This window comes from Tachysurus vachellii, chromosome 18 (assembly GCF_030014155.1).
Source record: "Tachysurus vachellii isolate PV-2020 chromosome 18, HZAU_Pvac_v1, whole genome shotgun sequence".
NCBI lineage: Eukaryota > Metazoa > Chordata > Actinopteri > Siluriformes > Bagridae > Tachysurus > Tachysurus vachellii.
Window position 1 is genome coordinate 8,143,975 of NC_083477.1, and position 26,759 is coordinate 8,170,733.

At 38.8% G+C, this 26,759-nt stretch overlaps 2 protein-coding genes across 3 annotated transcripts; both read right to left on the reverse strand.

Moving 5' to 3' along the window:
• Positions 1-14,648: 14,648 nt before the first annotated feature.
• On the reverse strand, positions 14,649-22,039 carry casc3 (casc3 exon junction complex subunit). Its single transcript, XM_060891956.1, has 13 exons — positions 21,824-22,039; positions 20,850-20,874; positions 20,396-20,451; positions 18,955-19,206; positions 18,617-18,765; positions 18,166-18,342; positions 17,190-17,956; positions 16,724-16,785; positions 16,485-16,593; positions 16,093-16,200; positions 15,675-15,883; positions 15,474-15,596; positions 14,649-15,064 (listed from the first exon to the last, which is right to left on the reverse strand). The coding sequence occupies exons 1-13, from the start codon at positions 22,007-22,009 to the stop codon at positions 15,026-15,028; spliced, it is 2,262 nt and encodes a 753-aa protein (XP_060747939.1). The 5' UTR covers positions 22,010-22,039; the 3' UTR covers positions 14,649-15,025.
• Positions 22,040-22,703: 664 nt separating this feature from the next.
• On the reverse strand, positions 22,704-26,759 carry msl1a (MSL complex subunit 1a). Of its 2 annotated transcripts, none has more exons than XM_060891957.1 (9): positions 26,646-26,759; positions 25,257-25,989; positions 24,770-24,960; positions 24,386-24,645; positions 24,092-24,153; positions 23,767-23,834; positions 23,562-23,686; positions 23,405-23,477; positions 22,704-23,308 (listed from the first exon to the last, which is right to left on the reverse strand). In XM_060891957.1, the coding sequence occupies exons 2-9, from the start codon at positions 25,884-25,886 to the stop codon at positions 23,218-23,220; spliced, it is 1,500 nt and encodes a 499-aa protein (XP_060747940.1). In that variant the 5' UTR covers positions 25,887-25,989; positions 26,646-26,759; the 3' UTR covers positions 22,704-23,217. The 2 variants fall into 2 exon arrangements, with proteins under 2 accessions (XP_060747940.1, XP_060747942.1); XM_060891959.1 differs by lacking the exon at positions 26,646-26,759 and adding an exon at positions 26,314-26,454.

The window sequence follows — 26,759 nt, forward strand, 5'->3', positions numbered from 1 at the left end:
CGTGACCAAGAGCGCGCAGAACAGGTAAAACACGCTGCTTAAATACCCCGACGATCTATTTTCATAATAAGCTTATTATTATTATTATTATTATTATTATTATTATTATTATTATAACCCATACATTAAGAAGCTTCTGTGGTTTTGTGAATTCAAATGAGAAACAATTAACAATGAAAAATAAATGGTATATAATCAAGCACATAGTATTCTAAAGAAAAAATAGCCACCTATAGGTCCAAAATGTTGGTGGACACCTGACCATGACACCCAAATGATTTTTGAGCATCTTATTGTACACTGAGCCTTTCCTTTGCTGTTATCTTCTAGAAAGGCTTTTCACTTAGGAGTGTGGCTATGGGATTTGCCCATACAGTTAATTGAGCATTGGTGAGGTCAGGTACTGGTGTGGGGTGAGGAGGTCTGAGGTACAGTCCACACTCCAAACGTGTTCAGTGGAAATGAGGTAAGGGCTCTGTGCAAGCCATTCAAGCCATTCAACTCTAACCTGTCTTCATAGAACAAGTCTTCATAGACCTTGCTTTGTGCACAGGGTCATTGTCATGCTGGATTCGGTTTGGATCTGGCCCCTGAGCTCCAGTGAAGGAAAACTGCAAAATGCTAAAGTATATAACGGCATCCTATAAAATCGTTAACTTCTAACTTTGCAGGAATAATTTGATGAAAGCCTGCATATGGGTGTGATGGTAAGGTGTGCAGAAACATTTGGTATAAAATAATGTGTATTTTTTTTTAGTTAATTACGTATTTATAAATTGATCATACATGGTCATACTGAGTTAAGACTCTGTATTTTCTGTGAAATCCAAATGTTCTAAATGGGAAAAAAATGTTAACAAGCCAAATGAATATGATTCCATCTTTAAATCTAAAATCTGTCTTCTAAGTCTCATGTAATAGTTAAGTGCTAAATGAAAGCTCAGTTCAATCCATAAAGCAGATGCAAGAAGATGCACTGCTCTTGCACAATGGCAGTGCTATGATCTATTGATACTTAGAGATTTTAAGGTAACTGTAAGGGGGACAATATCAGTTATATATACACAAACCTAAATTATCACAAAATTACTTACACTCCACTCACACATATTAAGCTTTTGAGCATAAGCTTTGTGATAAGTTGTTTATGTTGCCATGGAGATACTGTTATAATCGTACAAGTTATAATCACTGTAGTTATAATTATGATATTGTTATTCTTCTTCTTTCTGCTGCTTGTATGTCTGCATATTTGATTTGCCAATGGTTTTACGATATATGTTTCTTAACACTTAACTGTTACACTTATCTAACACTTACTTAACACTGCCAACTACATGTGGTCTTTGAGGACAACAACCTCCTCATCAATACACATTTGTCAGACTATATATATATATATAATCACACCCTCCAGTGTCACCCAAATGAGGATGATGTTCACTTTTGAGTCTGGTTCCTTTCAAGGTTTCTTCCTAATCTATCTAAGGGAGTTTTCTTGGCACAGTCACCTCAGTCACTTTAGGCTTGCACTTTGAGGATAAACACAAACACATTAAAATATAAGTCTAATATTAATATTGAATTTTTGTATTATATTAATCTTTATATTAATGTCCACTGTTAAAAGTGCTATACAAATAAATTTGAATTTGAATTTGAAAACTTATATTGTTAGTTAGCAACGCTATTGCAAATGCCAGGTCTTTTAGTTATCACAAAGAAATTAAAACCTTTAAATTTCCATTAAGCATGAATAGGAAATTGTTTCCAAAAACTGATAGTGTTAGACAGAGTACAGTTGAAACAATTTTTTGGTTAACAGTTTATTCGATTCAACATTTGTTTTACACATTCTGTTTGATACTGATTACGAGTATAAGATTCTCATAACTTCCAAAGAAGCACAATGCAGAACACTGTATGTTGTACCAGTTTATTTTATATTTGTAGAAAAATTATTAATGTAACTAAACAATACATAAAATTGTTTAGTATATATTTCAGTGATTAAGTGGTTTTAGGTCTGTTCACATAGGAATTGAATAATAGAATATTGAATATTATAAAAATATTATTTAGCTATAAATAATATTTCAACATGTTAACACACTGTGGTACTTTCCATAGACTATATAATGACAAATGATGACAACAATAAATGTTTAGTTGTACAATCAAGTTCAAGATTAAGTTTTTTTTAAGTTTTTAAAAAACATAAAAATGACTTTTACTGATGCTTTCATTGCTGATTTGTGCACAATAAATCTTCACACATTAGAATTGACATTTGATGAAAATGTGTCACAACTGTCTTCCTGTTACATGCGTACTTAGGACTCGTATTCTGTATAATCAGAAGAGCTGTTAATTATTGAGAGACAATGTCATGATTCAGAATATCTTCTGTGTACATTTTCATCGCACACAGATAGGCTCTTATAATAAGATCTCTACTCTTGAGAGGTTTCTGTGAAACCTGTCATTATTCGCAGCTGGCCCAGTTGGAGGATGCCAAAATGAATTAATAATGATGTGATTTCGTCACTGGATCTACTGCCTGATGCATGGTCAAACATTCAGCTGCATAATAACTAGCAGCCTGGTGGGTAACCTGATAATTGGTGTTAGGTTGCTAGCTCAACTCAGGTCATCATTCTAGGCTTCCTCTGAAACTGATCCAGAGTAAAACCCCTAATTAAAGTCACAGACATTATGTGTGATGGACATTTTGTATTTCTCTAAGTACTCCAAAACTCAGAAAAGTTTTTGGGTCAATAAAAGTAACAGCCATATTTTACATTTACATTTACAGCATTTGGCAGACACCCTTATCCAGAGCAACGTACAAAAGTGCTTAAGTCTCAATCATTGGATAAATTAACTCTGGTTCACTAGGTTACATACTTACTTAAGATATCATGAGTCTAAAACTCTGTTCAAAGTTTTTTTTTTTTTAAACATACATACATACAACAAACAGGGAAGGAAGTGCTAGTTTTTTATGATTTTATGATGGTCTGAGTCAAATGGAGATTAACAACTTTCATTTAAATCCATTATTAATTTAGTTATGTAATAACTTTGGGGGGAAAGATCACAAGATACTCCATCTCCCTTCCTTTACTGACTATCCTTAACATCCATTTCTTATTACTCTTTGTTTTGCACACAACCTCCCTGTCTCCTCAACCACCTGTTCAGTAGGGATCAAGCCTGAAGGTCCAACATCCAGTTCTTCCGGATTTCTTTTCTTCAGTCAATACCTATATGTCTGTTGGAGTGGTTGCAGTTTTTATTTAATTTTTAAATCTAATTTTCAAAGAAGTTGTTCAATTTAAGTAAACAATTTTAATTATTGGCAAATTGCCGGGGAATAAGAGGAACAAAACCCTTTGGTTGTGATGTAATAATTTTTCTAGAGTTGATAAGTTGTGTTCATGTTGAAAAATGTTTTTGTGACAAATCCATTACGTGACATTTGTCATGCTGGTGATCTGAGTAAAAATCTGGCAAAACAAGTTAAAACTGAAGTCACATATGTCATCTGTACTAATACAGGAAGTGTGTAATTTCCTGTCAGAACCTTTAAAAGCAGTTCAAATCTATTGCATTTTTCGATGGAAAATGTAGACATTCCAAATGTAAAGAAGTATTAGTGTTTCTTTACATTTATAGAATTTAGCAGACACCGTTATCCAGAACATTGATCTCATTTATACAGTACAATGGCAGCTTGATGGCCTTGGGATTCGAACTTTCAACCATCCAATCAATTATATATTTCCATTCAGAAATTCACTATAACTCCTGTTAAACGTGGAAAGACTTTTATGTTTTTCACACAATATCTTTATTAATTACATTTTTCTCTTTACTTTTTCCATTTCTGAGCGCAAAGCATGTCCAGATTCCATCACAGACTTTTCCTCTGATGCTGCAAGAGCACTGTAAGAACACCAGTAGTAAATTATGTTGTGAGATTTATTTGGACTGTCATCAACACTGATGAACTAATTGCCCAAACCATTTTAAAAAGCCACTGCTAAGTCTTATGTTATGTTACATATTAAAGCCTCTTTCTCTGAGAATTCCCCTCCGTCACCATGGAAATAATGCTGACACGTTTACGTAGAAAGGTGTTGCACAGCGCCCCGAGTCTGCAGACGGTCGCTGGTTACTGTTCTAAAATAAGCCTGTGCTGTGGTTTCATTCTTGACACATTCGTCCACACGTATACTCCCTCTTGCTCTCACCACATGATCTATTCTAATCATATGTTCCATTTTTTTCTTCAATATTTTCTTAGAAATCTTTGAAAAAAAATGCCTGCCATTCACAGTATATGAAGGTTACTCAGACAATTCTCTCTCATATGTCATGTGACAAGTTAGGTCATATTAAGGTTGTTGGAAGTTGTAACTGTAGTGTTACAATTACAACAGAGTCCTATTATAATGTGTTATATGTTTAATTCCAGGCATCAGAAGAACAAAATCAGGTATTTAGCAAATAATAATTTTTTTGTTTTGTGGTTTGAATTTATTGAATATATTTGTGATATATAGGACTTGCACATTTTAAAGATAAGATCTATAAACACATACATTTTAAAAATTTATAACAGAAGACCATTATAACACCTTTTTTTTGCCCTTATCCAGAGCAACTTACATTTTTATCTCATATTATTCTGTGGGGGGGGGCACGGTGGCTTAGTGGTTAGCACGTTCGCCTCACACCTCCAGGGCCGGGGTTCGATTCCCGCCTCCACCTTGTGTGTGTGGAGTTTGCATGTTCTCCCCGTGCCTCGGGGGTTTCCTCCGGGTACTCCGGTTTCCTCCCCCCGGTCCAAAGACATGCAGGATAGGTTGATTGGCATCTCTGGAAAAATTGTCCCTAGTGTGTGATTGCGTGAGTGAATGAGAGTGTGTGTGTGCCCTGCGATGGGTTGGCACTCCGTCCAGGGTGTATCCTGCCTTGATGCCCGATGACGCCTGAGATAGGCACAGGTTCCCCGTGACCCGAGGTAGTTCGGATAAGCGGTAGAAAATTATTGATTGATTGATTGATTATTCTGTGGGTTAACGAGCTTGTGCAGAGGCCCAGCACAACAGCTTGGTGAAACGGGGATTTGAGTTCACATTCTGATCAGTAGTCCAACAAAAAAAAACTCTAAATAAACAAACTCTTACTAGCTGACTAGTTACTGCAGCATAAAATTGGTGAGCGTGAGAAAACGCTGTTGCTGCTTATTCCATTTGTTCATTATTATATTAATGTGTAAATTGTACAAATGTCAACTCTACTGAAACATGTTACGAATGGCTGTTAGTTTTGACTCCTTCTGATGGACCCTTTAGAGTTCTCACCGTGTAGCCTATAAGAGGGAATAGGACCTTTACTTCAAAATGGACTTTCTAGTCTGATTATTTCTAGTCTATGTTAAAGTTTTTTTTTCTTGTTTAATGTTTGCTCGTTTGTGTAGAGAAATTCTACTAATCCTCAGTTTCAGAATTGTTTGCCAAATACTGTGTGGTCTAAGAAACGTGGAGTGATGTACTGTGTTATTTACCTGACATTTCACAGTCATATTGCATATTAGGGATGTTCTAGTGGGCTGTCTTCAGTCGGATAACCGCTCTATGTTTAATTAGTAACACCCATTACACCATCCACACTCAGGTCTGTCTCACTCTGGAAACTCCACTTGACATTTTATAGAAAGGGCATTTGAGTTATGACACTGTAGGTGTTATTATTGGTACTTGAATTAAACAGTGCTTTTGGGGTTTTATCTCAAACATGGGTATCCTGACGTCAAAGCGCTAGCACCAGAGAGCAGCTGTCAGTACAACAGTTTAATCTTTAGGCTCTCTAGTGCTGAAAATGTTTATTATTATTATTCTAGCAACTGTATTTTTTCTCTAAAAACATTTTCTTACCAATGAGAATGGTTTTACTTTGGAAATAAATTGATTGTAGTTGGTCTTAATGATGTCCCACTACCCATGAGTAATGACTGAGTAATTAATTCCATTTTAGCGGTGACTGTTGTGTAGATCTCATTCAAAAGGAAAACAAGTCAGAGCTGCTTTACACATCACTGAGCCATTCTCTTGACAAATGCGTAACATTATCTCAGCCTGTACTGAATGTGACTCCAGATGATGTGTATGTATGGCTACAGAGACACCCCAACACCACCAACCCACACACACACAAACACACACAGATGACGCACAACCTTGCCATGGCCCTGGAGTGACATGCTGGATTATGCATCTGTACTGATTCACTGCAAGAACACACACACACACACACACATCCCCTGCTGTCACAATGCTGTGCCTTTTTTTGCCATGCCAGTCACCAAAGGCACTCACAGTCAAGTACACAATACATTTAGACATATGACATATATTAGAATGTGGAACTAATGAAACAAACAAATTGGATTTTGGTAAAAATATATTTGAAGAATAACTGGTTGGAAAGTGATTTCTTAATTTAGTGTGATAAATTCATTTGATTTCAAAAAGATATTTGATCTCTTATAAGACAAAAGAAAGAAAAAATCCATTTATTATTTAAGAAAGAAAGCTTTTCCCAATTCTGTGAAAACATCAAAAGTGAATTTCCATTCTAAACATGTCTCGTATATTCTTCTAACATAGACATGTATATAAAAGCTTTCCACATTGCTATAGTGCACAGAGTCTTGTAGTCACTTAGATTTATTTTTAGTTATACTCAGGCATTCTGGACTGAACATGAAATGATCAAAAGAAAAGCGAAAGACTGAATGTGCATTTTGAGAACAGAATTTGTGTCCACACCCCATGGTTCTGAAGCACAAAGGTATTGGGCAAATATAATGGAAGTAAAACAGTGCTTTATCTGCTCATCTCTGTACTTTTCCTCTGTTTGTCTTCTGGCCTTTTTGTTGTGGTGCAGTCTTTGTTCTGTTGTAGGTTTTTCGAGGCTTTCTTTCACATCTCTTGTCATTAAATGTTAACAAGTACAGCTGTACTCTGAATACACTACATATCCCAGCCATTTATTTTGGAAAATGTTAAAAGTAACTGCTTCTGTTATGTGGATGACAAAAGCTGCAAGAATATTCAGTTACAGAGACAAAATATGTTTCAAGATGTTTTCTGCTCACCACAGTTGTAAAGAGTGGTTATTTGAGTTACCGTAGCCTTCCTGTCTGCTTAAACTAATCTTTCAGTTCCCCGATACTTTTTTGTTTTTTCACACATTTCACACGTTGTTTTTGTTTTTAAAAGCTACGTACTGTTGTGTATAAAATCCAGAAGATCAGCAGTTTATGCAATACTCAAATACTTGTGCGTGTTCCTAATAAATTGCCACACAGTAAGGTATTTTTTAGGACTATGTTAATTAGAAAATGAACAATTTCATCTTTAAAGGGAATATATATATATATATATATATATATATATATATATATATATATATATATATATATATATATATATATATACCCTTTATATTATAAAAGGGTGCATAAAGTGTCCTGCCCACACATCGGTCTAACCCATATTCAACCACTCTTGTCTGATCAATCCAGAAGACACTCTTTTATACACCAAGACAGAGAATAATGACTGTTGGTTTCAGCATCAGCGTTCTGTTTTCATTTAGTTCATGTGTGTGTGTATGTGTGTGGAGGGCTGTTCTGCTCATAAGGAGATTACCTTTAACACTTCAAACAGCCTCAGCGTACAGCTCTGTGATGTGTGGAGCTCTCACCCCATCTCTATCTCCACCCACATGCACAGCACAAGCCAAACACATTATACTCACAGCTCAGAGAAATCCTCAAAAACATTGCTCCCTATAGCTCAGAATAATTGTCTACCACCATGTGTTCTATCCATAGATAATATTTTCACAAAAGTGCTTAAAGTAGATTATGTTTCATGTCATCCTGGGGCGTATCAAATAATTCAGCTCAGCATCATTTGAGAAGTGTCATCACTAATTGGTTGGCTGATGGATGTCTTAATATAGACCGTATTAGGGAAAGACTTGAACCATATAAGATCTGTTCATTTACAGACAGACTTTTCTACAGACAGACAAATCAGACAAAACACAATTCGTCTGCAGCGCGCAGAGGATAATCATAGATAAATGAATGTGCAGTGAATGAAATATAATAGAGTGGAAAATAGTGGGAAACTCATTCAGGCTCTTCTTTTTTTAAAAAACATTTTTTACATTTTAGCTTTATAGATGTTCTTGATCTTTACATATAATAAAACTATGAAGAAAAAAAATTAAATGTGTTTTGAATCATTTAATCTGCATTACTAGAGAAAATATGATTACATCAAAAGACAACAGATATACATTATATACAGATATCCTATACCACTTAGTCAGAAGATGCTAATGTGTTTTCTATAACACATATGGCTTTGTATATTCTGCCAGAATTATATTAATGCATTATTCAAATACATCATTGTTTCTATAGTAACAATCTACACAGAGACTTGTTTGGCAGATGCTCCAATTGCTCTAATGAATTTTAAATGTGAAATCATTGTTATATTGAAGCTTTCTCTAAAGAGATGTTTATTTTGCTTTTTCAGAAGGAGTCTCCAGTGTCATGACACCTTGAAGTCTTTTTTTCATGATAAATGATTTCTGATCCATATACAAAATGTAAAGACCAAGAACACGAGGAACACAATTTTTAAAAATCATTTTATTAGTTTAAGAAAATGTGTTACGCAACATCTATATAACGAATGTGAAAAAGCACAATCCCTAAAATGTTACAACTGGTGGTGCCAACTTCTGCCAGAATGTCTGGAGATCAGTCTTTTACATTGCTGTGGAGGAATTTTGGCCCGCTCTTTTTTGCAGGATTGCTTTCATTAAGCCACATTGATGGGCTTTCAAGCATGAACTGCCTGTTTAAGGGCCTGCCACAGCATCTCAATTGTGTTCAAGTCAGAACTTTGACTAGGCAACTCTAAAAGCGTGTTGCTGTGTAAGTCAATTACACTTGAGCTTCAGAAATTTCTGGTAGACAGCAGAATTATGGCAAGTCCCCCAAGCAACAACATTGTTTCCCCACTGTATCACAATACCACCACCAGCATGTTTCACTGTTGGTATTATGTTATTATACTGGAATGCTGTTTTAGCTTTATGATAGATGGAAGACTTATAAGCCCACAGAACATTGTCCTAAATGGTGAGGAACATCACTGTGTTCTCCAAAAAAGCATGTATGTTCTTCTTGGTTAGGTGTGGTTTTTGCCCTCCAATGCTTTCCCATGGATACCATTTTTCCCAGTCTCTTTCTAATGATGGAATCCAATTAAGTGACAAGAAAATATTGACATTTCAGAAAGATTTTTTTACCACTGTCTATAGAAAATGTTTCATTCTACATTTAACTACCTAAATTGTTAGTCTCGGTTATTAGCCAGCATTGATATTTTACAGCTGCACTGAAAAAGGGTTATATGGTCATATTATATGGTCATTTTCCTATGTGAACAATTATAGTTTTAGCTTGTAGGGAACAGTTCAAATCAAACATGTTACACAAAAAATGTGAAATGTAAGTGACTCTGTGAAAGAGAAATGTCTGATTGAAGGCTCCTGAGGGTTTTTATGCAGATTACAGGCTTTTGGCACACGTTTTGGATGTCACTGAACATGAGAACATCTGTGTTCGTGCAGCACACATGGTTTATCCTGATCATTTGTCTCCTTTGGTGGTGGGTTTCAAACAACAACCATGAATCACAGGCGAGTCTAATGACTGTCAAATGCACACACACACACACACACACATACACACAGAAACACATAGAAACTCAAAGAACACATACACATGCTAAGAGTCTGGGGGATGGGATGGGGCAACACGGTGATATCATCCTTGGTGGCAGGCTGCTTTGTTTGATCAGTGTTGCCTTGTGACAACGCTGGAGGGGTCAGAACCACCTCGCCACTGTGCCTCCCTGCAGGGTAACAATAACAGAGCGAGGGGAGCCAGTTAAATATGCAAGATCCAGCATCGTCACTCATTAGAAATGCAGCGTTGATAGAGACGCTGAAAGAAAGCTGCCTAATTGGACTTCTTGAGCTTTTAAATGAGAGTCTGAACCAGACCCAAAACCATTCAGTATTCAGGGCTTTGGACTGACTGATCTGAATCTTCATTTATTCTACAGAAATACTGAAGAAGCAATTTATTATAGTTGGTTCAAGATTGGTCTTGAAGTTGGGTTTTTTTAAAAAAAAAAGATGATCTTCTCAAGCATTAAAAATGTTCCATTTAATTTCTTGGTTGGAATGTTCAATTAACAATATTTGGGTTTAGTCCAAAACTAAATGTGATTACTTTGTTACTATTTATTTTACAATTTATGGCTTGTGCCTGGTGAGCTGGCTCCTTGATTTACATCTTAGAGGCAGAAAAGACGGCATGATCATAAACACGGATAGAGTTGCCTGAGGCATGAATGCTTCAAAAGACTCACAATGACAGCTTCATAAGCAATTGTCTCCAGGATTATATGAAAAACAAAAACTGATCCTGTATCTGATAGACGTGATGCGTTTGACCCCAGGTCATGTAGAGTCATATATTACACAAAGCACTCAGGCAAACCTGCACAGCTAACATGCTTCACATATCACTGTATGCAGTCACACAGATTAGAGTGCGTGTGAGAGCACATCTCGTCTGCTTGTACACATGGATTCTAGGAGGGTTTCAATCTCCTAGGTCATTTTGAAATGTCTAGTAGTTGCAACGCAAGGTAAGTAGAATGTTAGACACACATCGAAGTGTATATTGAAACATTACCATCAATACCAATACCACACTTCCATCAACAAGAGACTCATGGAAGATATTTTTTGCAAAATGCCCACTTGTCATCTTGTTCAAAAGTCCATAGAGACAAGGTTTAGAGGTAGGTATAGAGAAAATTAAGTAAGCTCAATTTAAAACTGAGTCGCAATACAAGATAAATGACAAAGAGGCGAGAGCCTCTGTAGAAAAGAAAAAGAAAAGACACTGCTGAAAAAAAAAAGGGATGACAGAACTGAGAACATGATGCCAAAGAAACCAGCATGAAAAAGTGCCAGCCCAAGAGTGGTTGAGACAGGAACACAGTTCTGGATGCACTGTAAGTGTGAAATCTCCTTTAGCCAGACAGGAAATTGAAGAATTAAGTGTGACAGGAGTTTTTTTTTTTTTATTATTACATAACAAACTTGGATCGCATTTCAAACTCCCTCACTAAGCATTGCTACAGGCCTGTCAGTCAAAATGCTTCACAAGTGCATTGCACCTAAAGTGAGAACAGTGCATGATGTACACACACGTCGCAAAGAAGCTCAGCCAGAACAACCACGGCAGCATCGGCGTCACCTCCAGCTGCTACATTCATGAATATTCATGGCCGTGCTCAAGCTTTTTTTCTGCCTGATTGGTCAAGGAGATCATTTTCACACCGCTTGACCATTGTGCCACTTCCCAGTAGGTCTCTCTGTAAGTCGGATGAATATTCATTATGGTATTCTGCTTTTTTTTGAATAGACATTTGTGTTGCTGAAGAAAGATGCTTGGCCCCAGAGGCCCATTCTGTCAAAAACAAAAAAGCAGAGGATATGTAACTCAGCAAGAGGGCTGAAGTTATGGTTCTGGCAATGATGAGGCCATTTCGGCTATTCTTCAAAGGTTACTGCAGAAATCTTATTCTCTGCTGTGCTTGCCTGCATAGCTTATGGTGCATGACACAGAGGAACTGACAATGTCAAAACTTCTAGAGGAACTCTAATTGTGGCAAATCGGACCGCCAAGCAGATCAAGCACATGCCTGTCAATCATGTTGCTTGTCCATTCAGGAACCCCCTCTTCCTGTAGAGTTCTAGCCTAGGCACTACACATACATGTTTATTGGCATGGCTTTGAAGAGAAGGTTGGTAGAAAGATCTACAGAGTTTTTAGAAATTTGCAATGTTCCATCAGCTTCACCTGACTTCTTCCAGCACTACAATGCTGTAGGTGCTGATTATAGACATATCAGCAGCACCTCCAAGTGGCCAGTTATAGTTTCTCACATTAAAAGCCATGTAAAATTTTATGTAAATTAAAGATGATAAACAATAAATGACCATTGATGTGGAGAACATGAAAAATGACCACTAATCACTAGCTTATACTTATATACGTGGCTCAATGCTTACAGCTGTGTTACTAATCAGGATTTTGGAAGAATGCTGTAATGTTTGTGCTAAAGAATTCTTCTTAGAAATATCTGAGAGTTATCATTAATGATGCAAATAGTGTTTAAGAATACTTTTACACAATTCTGAGCTTTTTCTCACAAACTGACATTGACTTTTTTTTTTTTTTTTGGGGTGGGGGCAGTGGTGGTGTCATTCACAGGACCACCTTCTCATAAGACTGGTCCATCAGCTCATAACCATCTTCTCCCCAAGCCAGAACAGCAGCTCATAACCATCTTCATCAAGCTGGAGTACGCAAACTGCGTGCCTAATTATTATGAAAAATGTTGCCATCTGCTCAATGTTGGCATGACCATGATAATATAACAATCAAAAGAAAACCTTGTCTAACACTCCTGGTGCCAGAAACACTGGCAATGCTTAGTGAAGCCAGGCTCCGTCTGCTGATCACTTTTCTTTCCAAAAGAGTGCACACACACACACTCACACACATACACAACGACAAACACACAGCATTACACATGGGTTTTGTTTAATAGTTCTTCTGACAAAATTGCTCCACAAAAAAAAATAAAATAAAAATAAAAAATAAAAAAAAAAATCAAACACTTTTGAACATTTAAACATGTACAAGCCCGTCACAGTGTTGGCAGGTCTAGTCGATGGGAGCAGATATGTCAAACCAATGCAATTTTTTAAGGCATAGAAAGTAACATCACAAATCATCTTATACACAACATCTAAACAACACTGATAACGTAAGAAGAGAACTTCAGTTATACTTGCAGGCTATCAGGAGCAGATGATAAAGGGAACCATTTTAAAGGAGAAATCCATCACACAGTCCTGTGGAGGTGCTTGGAACACAACCCTTAGTGGTGTTTGGAACACAGCCCCTGGAGCTCACCTAGAATTACTTTCACAAAGAAATGCAGCTATGTGCTCATGCATGCCTGTACAGTGCTCCTAAAAGGAAAAGACCTCTTGTAATTACCACATCTAGAAAATAAAAAGCTGATGATATGATTGATAATTGCAAGTTAATTACCAGTTAATCATTAGACAACAAATAAAGGCTAGGAATCCCTGCTGACTTTGTTCAAGGTGACAATATTTCACTAGTAACTAAAGTTTAAGGTATTACTGCTTAAACCACAGGCTTCAATAATACATTTATTCTATATACACATACACTAGAAAGCCATCACCAAGCAGTAGCACTGTCAAGTATGTCAGTTTCAGGCAAAGTGAATAGTTCTAGGCTTCTGTGGGTTTTCCCCCCAGAACATTACAGCACAAAGTGCACCATTAAGTGGTTGAGCGATCGTCACGCAGAACACACTCTACCGAGTCAAATCATCTCAACCTGAAACTGTTATTACAGTATTGTATTTAACACAGAACAAAGTCAAAAGATACAGAGATCAGGCATATGCCATTGATGTGGGGAAGAGTGAAAAGATCACACTTCGATACACACAAGAGACTAGCACCTTTAAAGAAACTATACTGCTTGAGCATTTGCAAATCAGCACTGTCTGGGTTAAGTTTAAGTAAGTAGGGTTGAGTTTTTTTTTTTATGCATTAGAAACTATGAGCACACCGCTAATAAAAAAAAAAAAAAGGAAAGAAAAAGAAAGAAAAAACCCCACATGAACTCCAATAATACCTGCTATTAGAACAGTCATATAATTAATATATATATATAGTCACTGCCTATCTGTCAGCCCTTAAAGGTGCACCATCAAAGATTTCTGCTTAAATGTCGAGCAGAGAAAAGGAGTCTCTTTTCAGTCGTCAGCATTGACAGACAAAATTTTTGGTCAATTAGTTAATCCACCGGTTTGGATCACACCATGCTGCAGCTCAACACGTCCTGCCCTCAATGACCAGTCTGGAAACTGCACTATAGCTGAAACATATTGCCTTAATTTAGATACTAAAACATTTACACAGATATGGAGGTGGGGGAAGAGGAAGAAGGAAAAAAATAAAAATAAAAAATACAATACAATACAGGGATGCATAGACTGCCAGGCCAAAGAAAGTGCCCTCTAATGCTGAATGTGAATATAAAACTGAAGACGCTACATGCATATATTTAAATTCTATGGTAAATGAGAGTCCTAACATGTTACTCTATGATGGTGACCTGCTTTCATGTTCCATTCTTCAACACACAAAATGGGTTAAAATTTCACCAGATAATTATCATATAGGTCTATTTTGCAACAAATATGTATTGCATTACTTGCAGACAGTGAGCTAAATAGCCTTGGGCAGGTTTTTTTTTTCCTCAAACACGTTCAACATGCTGCACTAAATGAAATGTTTGCAGTCGCTTCATCTGCCTTTCCCATCCAAAAAAAAAAAAAAAAAAACGGCCTTGATTATGAATAAAAAACATTTATTTATGATGATTATGATCGTGAGTAATAGCAGCGAAACCCCTTTCTGTGTCGGCTTGTCGTATATATTTTACAGTACATTTCCTTCAGCAACTAACTCATGCCTCGAAAGTGAAGAAGCACACAGCAAACAGATCAGGTGATGAAAAATATGATCGAGACATGACTTACAAAGAGCCTTGAATGAAGGTGAATGCAGACATGCTTGAAATGAATAAAATCAAAACTCTACACGTTTTTTTCTTTTTTTTTTAAAAAAAAAAAAAAAAAAAAAAAAAAAAAAACACGGTAATGTAACGCATCGAAGATTAAATTCATCCACAAGTGGTGCTGGTCCTGGTTACTTCTTTCAGCAGCAGTTAGGAGCGCACTTCCTCACTGGGCTTCCTGCTCTGGTCCTGTAACACAATTCGATCATTTTATTTTTCATACAGCAAGAATAGACATTTATCCGTAATAACCAAGCCAGAGGTGACTTGACAGTAATTGATTTTTTTTAACAGGTAATTCTGAAGCTGACTGCTAATAATGGCCCAATATTAAACAGAGGGTTTTGGTCTGTCATCCATTTCTAATAGAGTGTTACTTATTAAATTAGAACAAGACTAATAACCCTCTTATGGCAACATTGTAAAAGCCTTAACATAACATTACATAACTAATGCTAACATTCTATTTCTATTTACAGTAACTTACTACACTCTTAATGATATATAGGGTCATCAGGCTGAATACATTTCAGATGAATAAGACTCAGATCTATTCTTAAGGAGAGATGTGTTGTAGGTAAGAATCAGTAAGACTCACCTCTGGTGGTGGAGGTTTGACTGTGACTGGCTGTGAGGTGCGGCGTGGTGGAGAAGGTTTGGGTTGAGCTTGCTGCTGTACTGTGTCAAAATACGTCACTCCACCATACACCTGTGACTGTGCCTGAATAGAATACAGGTATTAATGTGTTAATGAACTCGAGATATATAATCATTATATGAAAAAAGAAAAAATGGTCACCTGTGCATTAGGGTATATGGGGGGTAGTGTAGCTCCAGCAGGGTAAGGGTAGTTGGTGTTGCTAAAGGTCATGACTCCAGGTGGAGGGAAGAAGGGTGGGGCAAGCAGTTGCTGCGGGGGTGGCTGTCCAGGAGACAGAGAAACGGGTGGAGGAGCAGCGTAAAGCGCAGCATTTGGAATCGGTCCTCCTGACTGGTGCGGATGCAAACCTGTAAGAAATAAATGATTGATCAGTTAACACCGATTTCAATTTTCTATTAAGAGACACAAAACAAGAAACGTGAAATTGACCATACTGAGATGAAAGGCTATGACATACCTTTTTGGACGTCATACAGTTATCAACAATAGAAAAGACGTGGTACAGTACTGCAACTAGGGCAAGAGAAAGACACCCATGTGGGTGCAGTTGGCTTACTTGGGTGTGTAGGGTGGGGCAGGTGCATCTCTGGTTGTACCAGAAGCCCCTGTGGTGGCATGGTAGCAGGACTGTCACCATGTGCGTAGATTGGTCCCTGAAATGACACTGCATAACAGAAACAAGGATGTAAGTGTCTAGATAATCAACCATTAAGAAAAAACAATTCAACATTAAGTCAGACTAGAATAACAGTAAATCCATCTTGAGACAGAACTGACCTAAAACATTCCTGAACTCTAAAACGCTAAGTATTTAACGAATGCTAAGTAAATATATTTTAAATATAAATTTAAATATAAAGTGAACAAAAATGCTTAAGTAGACATTTGTGTTTTTCTATTGTGTACAAGATTCAGCCACAATGCCCTCAGTAGGTCTTGTATACGCACTGGGTTCGTAATAGTGGCCCTCCATGAGCCCTATGTGCATTGGCGCTGGTTCAGGCACTGGTCTCTGCCTCTGAGAAGAATACCGCTTAGCCCGGCCACCACCAACACCCTGCCACGGACATAAAATAAGCGGTTAATACACATTTCTTTACCACTGCAGTGCTCAAACTATTTACAGTTTGTAGTACTGAAAGTCAGTATTATTCTTTAGGCATTTCTAATATCTAGTAGGTACTCACCATGTCCTCCATATTGCCATACTGGGGAGGTCCACCTCCTATATGTATAGAACTAGGGATGCCTGTGGGACAAAGAAAGTTGTCTCAAATGCAACACAGAGCCTGGTTTCAACACATCAAGTTTGCAAATCAAATATACAAAGACAGACTAAGGAGAACACAAATAACAGCATAGGGGAATTATTATTATTTATTTTTCCCCTTTCGGGTGCTCTCTGTTCGGGGTTGCCACAGCCAATCACATGGTCTGACACAGGTTTTACGCCGGATGCCCTTCCTGATTGCAACGCTCCCATTTTATCCGGGCTTGGCACCGACACAGAGTTAACTCTTCAGTGGCTGGGTTAACTCCCGGCCCGGGAATCGGGCCGTGGCAATGAGAGCGCGGAATCCTGCCTATGGGGAATTAATTAAATCTCTAAAATAAAGGGGAAAAAATTAACAAAAGAAGAGCAAGTGACCGTACCTCTCATCTCAGGCTGGAGGTATGAGGGCGGACTCTGGGTCCAGCTTTGACCAGCCAGATTGAGGCGAGCCAGGTCCTGATCCAGCCTTGATAGGCCACTCTGTGTGCCTGACTCTCCCTGACCCTGCCATGATTCACTCTTGGCAGCAGTGGGGATAACCTGTGGGGTGAGCACTGCCTCTTCCAGAGAGGCCTGTTTGCTAAGGTCCGAGGGCCTGGCTCGGCTCCTGCGTGCCAGAGAGTAGGATTTTTTCTCCACTGGCTTCTCAGGAGGCGGGGACACCTCCCTTACTGTGCCAGGTGTGCTTGACTGTTCCTCCATTGTTCCACTTTCCTCCTTTTGCTGTGATGAAGAGGTTGTCTCCTGCTCAGATTTGTAATAATGGGCAGTATAAGTGGTGGCTACAGTTGGAATCTCGCCTTCCTCTTCTTCATCCTCTCGTGCGCTGCGCTGGGTGTGGTGAGGGGGTCCATGACAAGCTCTGCCCCTGAGCCTGGGAGCCTTCTCACTCTCAGAAGCCTGGAGTCGTGTGGTGGCTTTAGTATGACTTCTGATGTCAGGTCGACGGCTGCTCTGGAAGGTGCGTGCAGGGGGCTGGGTGGAGGGCCTATTCTGGAGACGAGGAGGAGCAGGAACACCTGACTGGGGAGTTATTGTCATAGGCGGGGCACCACGGGCACCAGGAGCTGCACCATGCCATGATGAGCGGGGGGGCTTCTCACCATCCCTGTAACGCTTGAACTCTTGGTTTATTGGACCAAGATGCCTATAAAAGAATAATTATTTAAAGAAAAAAAAAAAAAACAGAAGCAAGGTAATGTCTCACTGTGTGTATATAGCTTTTAACAAGAGAACTGAGCAACACCTTTTTAGAGAAATTGTCTTAAAAGCATGGGGATACTGTGAAAGCTTCCACCTGAACAGAAAGCACCACCTACAGAGAACATCAAACCAAACTGTCTTTCAAATGCTTACCTGGGCTTCCGCAGCTTGAACGGTCTAGTATCACTGCAGCCGTTACCATTGCGAATGTCGTAACCGTAAATAGCAATCAGCTCCTCACGTGATTTAGGGGCCTGCTCCTCCTCCCGGAACTTATCATGTTCCCAACGACCCTCATCTTTCCACAGCTTCCGATGTCTGCCCTTAGGCCTGTTGATAGAAATAGGGAACAGAACAAAACGAAAAGAAGGAGGAAGACAAAAAGGAGGAAAAAGTAAAATAACGTGATCAGTGCAACCCATCAATGTCCTTTTTAGTCTTTCACTATATAGTAGGCATGTAATGGGTTATTCATTGTTCTGTAGTGCAGAAATTTGAGCACCATGAAAAGACAGAATACATACTTTAGACAGACTCTAAAGATAAACAAAAATATATTGCCTTATATAGCAAACTATCGTTTTTTCCCCCTCCAGTATTTTACCTCTCTTCATCTTGAGCCTGGCCTCTCACATCATGCTCAAAAAACAGTCCCTTTCGGGGGATGTATGCTGGATTCTTTCTGTCCTCGTCATCATCCAACTTCTGTCCAGCTTTACCAGCTAACTTGTTCTCAGGATCCTCTGTGCTCTCCTGAGAAGAGTGCAGTTTACAACATTAGAGTTATTTCCCTCAAAAATAGCCTAAAATCAACAAAAGCCTTAATAATGCAATAAAGGAACCAAATCTATTGTATCTATTAAAAACTGACTAGAAAACAGATTCTTAAAGCACTATTCATTTCCGATTAGGACAACATCCATTTTGCTTTTTGTTCCATACCTGACCATCTCCACTCTGCCTCTCTCCTGCCAAGTTGCCCTTCTCATCACTCTTCACTTCTTTTATTTCTTTCTCCTCCTCTTCCTCCTCCTCTTCCTCCTCCACTTCTCCTTCTTCTTCACCCACCTCTCCCACAACTTCAGTGGGAGCATCAGTGGTGGCTGCTGCTGCTGCTGCTTTCTGCTCTGTGGCTTGGCGTGCAGCATCTTCATCACTGCAGTGCTCAACCTCCTCCTCCTCTTCCTCTCCTCCCTGAGACAAATACTAGTGTTAATCTACTCTTAGCATTGCATTCCTCACGTCACAGATTAAATTTAGTATTGTAATCTTAAAAAGTTTTCAATGATGCTTCAAATTTGCAGTATACATCTAAGATCCAAGTACACAAAAATTCTCCAAATAATCTAAAACAGAAAGGAAAATGGACACAAGAGGATTTAGTTTTCGTAAAAAAAAAAAAATAGCCAGTCATTGGAATGTGAGCTCCTAACAGCATTTTAACATAAGAGTATGAAGAGCTCCTACACAAAAATGCACAAATGTTGGCAGCTCTCTGCATTATCCCATTTGTGGGATAAATGATTACAAAATACTGCAAATCTGCATGTTGATCAATTTAAGACAACTACATAATCAACAAAACTGCACTACACTTAAAGCAATTTAACCTCCATTTGTGAAACATCTTTGCTAAACAAAAGCAAAAGCCTGTTCATAGTTACATTGCTGTAGGAGACAAAGTTATAAAATACAGCACACGATACGCCCACATAAGCAATAGCACCTGCTATTAGGATGTAGTTTTTTCAAGGTTAAATTTATGATTGAATATGAATATTACCTTTACTAGCAGTCATTTATATATACACACACACAGACACACACACTCAAGTCCACTAACAGATTTACAAATACATAGATAATATTGTTATAATAACTCACGCAAACAAAATATTTTATCATCAGACCATAACCTATTTATATCATCATGATCCCAGGCTCAGGGGCAACCGCCTGGCACATCTGCCAAGTGCTGTAGATTTCATATAAATGTAAATATTTTATGTGAGAGTCATTAACGGCATTGAACTGTTTACTTATACAGATAAGGTGTTTCATTCATCCGTGAACGAAACGTCAACCTCTGAACGAAACATGGTGACATCATGAATTCTCAAACACAGCAAAACATCAGCAGCTTGAATATTGAGATCATAAACTAAAAGCTACAGAAGTAGTACATGTGAATAGACACAGGTGGTATAATTTTTGTGCTTTGCTTTTCGGGTTCTTTTAAGCATTCAACCCGCTTGATTAAAAACATTACAAAGCTGTTTATTAAATTAAACCCTAGCATCAAGAGCATCAGATGAGCAGTGCAGGGCTACTCTATGATGACAGATCTCAACAGCCCTTGGTCTGTGTTGCCATGGTGACTCACCTCCGAGTGCGAGCCGTTCTCCTCCGGATCCGCACTGTCATAGTCAGAAAGGACAGCTGGAGGAACAAAAGATTCAGCATCAGATAGCTAGATGCACCGCTAACACCACATTATATACACACACACTCCACTGCCTGGTTATTAGATAACCCTGTCTTGTACATTCTTTTGCTGGTATACAATCAGCCACCTTTACCTAAACCATCATAGTTATGAACATTATAGATCCACCAGATATTATTTGGATGTAAGAGTGTAATCACCACACATGGTAACATGACATCATGTCTGGGTCACTGCTGTTCCATGAATGTTCCATCACCCCAAAAATATATCACTGACGTAATAACTATAAAGTGAATACAAGGTCTGTAACACCTTATTAAAAGGTGTTAAATAATTTAATAAAAAAGGCTGGACTTTTGAAACAAACAAACAACAGAAATCCACTCACCTTCACCGACACCATCTTCACTTTCCTACAGGGGGTTGGAAACCACAGTTAGACACAGGCTCCACGCTGACAAACCACCAGCAAACATTCAACACAATCGATTGCAAGCTTTCAAGAACCAAGCTTTCAAAAATCAGTCTTGTATAAATCACCCTCACTACATCGTGTTTTTAAATCTTTCTCTAATCAATGGACAAAATGATACAAGTAATAATAAAGAAGAAACAAATCAACCATAGAGTGAGATACTGATATCAGGGCCACGGCAGACAGAAATGAACAAGGATCAGAACAAATACTTTCACAAAAGACTCACAATAGGGTGTATTGTATGCATTTTATGCTGTGAACGTGTGTGATGTGAAGTGTGTGCATTCTAGTCAACAGATTAAGAAGACAGATGCATTAAAAAGCAAACATTTTTAATAGTTTAACTCTTAAGGATTAATAGTCCATTCAATGATGTCCAAAAAAAAAGTATCGAAGGTCTAACTATAAGGGCTTCAAGTGAGGTCAATTCATATCTGATGTAAATGAAGAGAACACTTTAGTCCTATACTGTAAACAAGAGAAAATGTGTGTCGTCTAGCTTCAAAATACGACTCCATAACTCTTCAAATTCTCTGTGGGATTTTTACAAAACTGAAAGGTTTAACGCTGTAACTCGTGTTGAAAAAAGAACTGTTAAACTCCATCTAACACTCATTTCCATCGCCTTGCTAAAGCTTTAGCACAGAACAAACAGCTAGAATGATGAGGACTTTACTGATGACTGAGGTGGTGGCGGCTAAAGTGCCTTAATGAGACCAGAAGGAAATGTTTCCAACGAGCCAAAATTGCTCTATTCGTTGGTTAACGTTTTAACCCGAACAACTCGTACAAGGAAGCTGATAGGATTATTCTCCGTCTGTATAGAAGTAGTCTGACTTGCTAGCAGTTTCGTGGCTAAAGTGGTAGCAAGCTGAGACACTCACACACTCAGATTCGACGTCGTTTTTCTTGACAACGCGTCCGACTGGAGATTCCCCCGGCTCGGGGATTCTAGGGCGAGTCTTCCCGCTAGGGGAAGCTGATCTCCCTCTCTCCGACCCGGACGCAGATTCGTCCTCATCTTCGCTGTCCTGAGACGCGCGCCTCCTTCGTCGTCGCCGGTCCGCCATCTTAGCACACAAGGAAGGGAAACCGGAAGTACGTGAGGAAGTGTGGGTGGTAATAAAGTCGTAATTTCCTCCCACCGCCACGTCATTTGAGGGGATTTTCACGCAGCCTACATAGCTGTTATAAAGCCATAATAACGTCTGTAAGTTCAACACGAAGATTTTATGAGAAACTTCATTCAGAACAAAAGATATTGTATTGTAATTAACATATTTGCTCCGAGACCTTTGTGGGGTTTTTTTCTATCTAAAGTGCCCGAAAGTCAAAGAGAAAAAATAGCGTCAAAATAATATCGTCTTTATATCTCTGTATTGTAGAAATGAAGTTTCAGCGTTTAGACCGCGGTTTGGTGATGAGTGAAAGCAGGTGGGCGCCAGTCCCTCAAAAACCCACCACTACTCAGGACCAAGTGGTTTTTACCCCCTTGAGCAGATCTGGTGTGTAATAAAGGGCTAAAGGGCTTTTGTGTGTGAATAAATTTGCAAATATATTGATCCCCACCCCGATAATGGACCATTATAATCATGACACCCTAAAGGAGTTCAGTTCCAGGCTACAAGGCACCATAAATTAAACCATCTGATAAAATGATCAAAATAAATAAATGTGTCAAAAGATATCATTTAACAGCTTATTTTGTAAACACTACATACCAGCTATATCTACTTTAAATGATTAAGATCTGAAACACAAATATAACTTGAAGGTACTTTAATACCTTAAATGTTTTTGTTTTTTTAGGTGCATTAGATCTTTTTTCCATTAACTCCGTCAACACTATGTTACAAGATGTTACACTATATTGTCAACTATTCACAATGAACAGAAAGGCAAAAACACAGATTAAATAACATTCTCTGTTAAACTGCATTCGATTATGATTTGAGGTTTGGTCCGTACCGCAACTGTAAAGTTTAACTTGCGTGGGAAAACACCAAAGCAACCAGAATACAGCAACGTCACATTTTGCAGTGCAACAATGAGTATGAACTTTTGACATCTCGGCTTTCATTCATCTTGCAGCTTGTGTGTCATTCAGGGTGCCAAATGAGCTTATGTGAGGATCAGTCTTTTGAAGATTGATGGTGACTTCAGGGCAATCAACTACGTAGTATTTTGAAAAGATGATTCTGTAGCACAGAATATACCACAGGACAGTCAAACTGATTCAGCCTCTTAACATGTGTGAGATCACTCGAGCAGGACTGCTTCACTTCCGGCAGGTCCGATGGGGCGTCTTCTTCTTAGACACTTCTTGTCGGCTTCGGCTTCGCTCATCTAACCATGGTATTTCAAAATTTCTGTAAATGGCACACATACATTTAGGGGATGTGGTTTAAACTGACTATAATAACACCAAACATGGTAAATTTTATCAATGGCTTTACAAAACTTACTGTTGTGTGAGGTTAGGTAGAGGCCTGCCAAATGCAACCACTGGCAGGAAAGGCGTGATCATTACAGAATCCACTACAAGAACAAAAACATGTCAGTTAATGGTCACCAACCATTTTTTTACCATCATAATGAGCCGTAGCAATGCAAGTGACATACCATCCTCAGCTTCAGGATAAAAGGACAGCAGCTCTGGCTCACTCTCCTGAATCACCTTCTGCTTGTTCATCCTCTGCTGGAGGCGCTGGAACATCCGCTGCTCCCGAATACGCTGAATATCCCACCTGAAAGACAAAAGGCATTTAAAAAAAATGAAAGGAAATCATGCAAGTTTAAAAAGTGCCTCAAAGAAGTTATCAACTACCTTTTTCGTCTCTTCTCATCCAGCTCTAGTTTTGAATGTCTCTTCAGAAAAACGTTGTCATCCAAACTCTGATTGGAAAAATTGTAATTAGTATTATATTTTTTGGGTTCAAGACTGCACTAATATTTAATTGTTTCAGTTGGATTCAGGACACAAATCCAAAAAATACATGTAAAATTCAGCTCTCCTGCTGAATCACAAATTTTGAAGCAATTAAATTTGTAAGCAACAACTAATACCAATGAACAATAATTGGAGATCCAGCAATTAGTTGTGAATTTATAATTTATTTGTGTGGTAAATACTTTTTTAATCTGTCTTTTACCTCTATTTCATTTGCCTTTTCGTCGTCCAGTGGTTCCACAATACTCTCTCGCCAGGAAGGGACTAAAATTGGGATAAAAGGAACACATGCGTTACAAAATATTTTTTTCTGTTATACTTTTACTTGACTGCAGTTTTTGGGCATCATTGCAATTACATGTTAGGCAGGACATGGATGGACTATGGATGATAACGGACTAAGGATTACATGGCTAAATAATAACCTGCAAAAAATAATCAAACAAGTGGCGAAAACGTATGTCATTTGTGTTAACTATGATTAAAGTGTGCTCACCAGCAACCGTGTCCTCCTTAACAGGAGACTGATCTCGCCATAGTGAAGGTGGAGTCTGGTGCCAGCAGCAGAGATACATCTCAGTGGTCGCCATGTAAGGCAGCTCTTCTGATTCGTCCAGGGATGAACCTGGTGACCTTACTTCAGGCTCCAACTCTTCCTGGGACTCCTCCTCCAAAGCTTGGCTTTCTTTTGGAGGGGGTGTTTTTGGATGCCCACGTCTAGACCTTGACGTCCTGGATTCTTGAAAAAGGAATCTCCTAACGAGATTAAAGCATAAACCACATATTTTAGACAATTATATAGAACCGTATATTTTTATATTTTTAGTTAATACTTTTTTATACAAAAGTTGAAAGTATTCACAAGATGTAAAATCAATACCGTTTCAGGTTCCTGCCACTTTTTTCAATATTCGATTGTCGCGGGGTATGACACTGACCCTCAGACTGCCCTGTGCTTTCTGATGGGACAGCATCTAGAAACTCCCTGCGACGAGGAGTGGGACGACCATCAACGCCATCTTTCTTCACCATCTGTAACCGCCGCTCCATACGCTCAATCCGTGCCGCCAACTAAACAAAAATAATTGCATGATGGGCAAAATGCCATTAGTACTTCCATACTCATATAAGGTCATAAATTATAAAGTTTCTCACTTAATTAACTAACTATGGTTGTGTGTTTATAGTATATCATAGTTGGAGGAAACAAATATAATCTAAACATATTTAAATTAGCCTGGCCTTAAACCAGGGCATCTGTTTTTTAAAATCCAAATATTTTGGGGTTTTTCAGTCAGAGACAAATTACATTTTGGGAAAAAATTCTAATTGTGTAAGAAGGTCAATAAAATTCTGCATCTTAATACCATCTCCTTTTCAGCTTTGAGATCATCTATCTCCCTGTTCTTGTTCTGCAGTTGCTGTTGTTGCTGTTCTATCAGTTCTAGCTGCAGCAGCAGGATCTGACGAATGCAGCCAGACTGGTTGGTGGTGTGGCCTGTGCCCTTCATCACATTCCGCCGTTTTCCATCAGAACCATGCTCTGGTGAGGGGACCCCTGCCACTGCCACGCCTCCTCCTGCCTTCCTAGGCTGCTTGCTGCCATTGGATGCCACTGGATCCATCTTGCCCATGTGGTTATGACTGGTGTGTCCAAATAGCGACTTACTTTTGCCAGGGGTACCCTCAGCCCCCATCTGCTTGGTCAGCGGAAGAGTCAAAGCCCCCAGGTTCACCCAGTTCTCTTCCTGTCCCCTCCTTGCTGCCGATGACAGAACAGGTCTGCCTGCACTGCTCTGGCTGGTAGAAAGGGTTTTGCTGTGAAAATGCTGCTCAGTGCTATTGTAAATGTTGCTCAGGATTCCAGGAACTCGCACAAAACCCTCAGCAGCCTCCTTCTTTATGCTGGTCTGAAATTCTTGTTTTTTAGCTTGGTCACCGTTGTCCGTGTCCAGCTTGGTTCCTCCACTCTTGAACACAGCGGTTCGCATAGTCATGGCGAGTCAAAGGCACTCACCAAAACCCACCACTCTGATTAAAGGGGGTATAGTGACTGTTTACCATGTGCCCAGCCCACCCTGTCCACGTCCATCCTGATGCCTGCAGCAAAAGTAAAAGTAGATGTATGAGCATGATATATTTACTTTGTACAAGACCAATGTGTATGTGTAACTAAGACAAACTCAAGGTATACAGGTGGCTGGAACTTGTGTCCTTCAGTTTTACTGAAACATTTAACATCTATCAGAACATGTTCGGTAAGAAATTCTCCAGAAATACATTCTTTCTGTTTATCTTTTCATGTTTACAAGTTAGCACGCTTTCTAGCACGTTAGCTTTGATTTACAAAACAATGCAGGTGTTTAACGTTAGCTAGCTGCTAACAGGTTTATATGTAAATGTGGATAAGTATTTCATACAAACCAAAGGGTTTTACACGTCTGTAGGTCTTATGTCTCTAATGCTCTCAAACAGCAAGGCACTAATTACTCGGAACATCAACACAGCGTCATGTTAGCTTGCTTGCAGCTACTATGCAGCCCTGTCCACCATTTTAGTCTCAGCAAAAACAATGACAGTCACTTAAAGCAGCGTTCTGACTGCATGGATACGCAATGACGCCATTTTAAACCCAATAACACACGACATGAGTTTTCAGCATATATACTGACTTACTACTTGTCACTCATTTCCATTAAGAGTGAATTTTTAAACCCTCATCCCCGCCCAAACGTAGCTTCCCACCAACTACTCACCCGAGCTTCTCAAGCGCTTATAAAATACAAAAAGCGCGCATGCGTTGAAGTCATCGAGTGCGAAATGTGATTGGACGCCGAACCTGAACCTATATTTGGGTCGCGACATCACGT

What these genes read in the sequence shown, in the direction of transcription:
- casc3 (XM_060891956.1), bottom strand. Translation starts at nt 22,009, where the DNA reads ATGGCGGACCGGCGACGACGAAGGAGGCGCGCGTCTCAGGACAGCGAA. An exon ending in TGAAGATGGTGTCGGTGAAG is followed by an intron (nt 20,452 to 20,849) that starts GTGAGTGGATTT and finishes TTGTTCCTCCAG; the next exon opens with CTGTCCTTTCTGACTATGAC. An exon ending in TCAAACCTCCACCACCAGAG is followed by an intron (nt 15,065 to 15,473) that starts GTGAGTCTTACT and finishes ATTGTGTTACAG; the next exon opens with GACCAGAGCAGGAAGCCCAG.
- msl1a (XM_060891957.1), bottom strand. Translation starts at nt 25,886, where the DNA reads ATGACTATGCGAACCGCTGTGTTCAAGAGTGGAGGAACCAAGCTGGAC. An exon ending in TTATCCTGAAGCTGAGGATG is followed by an intron (nt 23,478 to 23,561) that starts GTATGTCACTTG and finishes TTGTTCTTGTAG; the next exon opens with TGGATTCTGTAATGATCACG. An exon ending in CTACCTAACCTCACACAACA is followed by an intron (nt 23,309 to 23,404) that starts GTAAGTTTTGTA and finishes TGCCATTTACAG; the next exon opens with AAATTTTGAAATACCATGGT.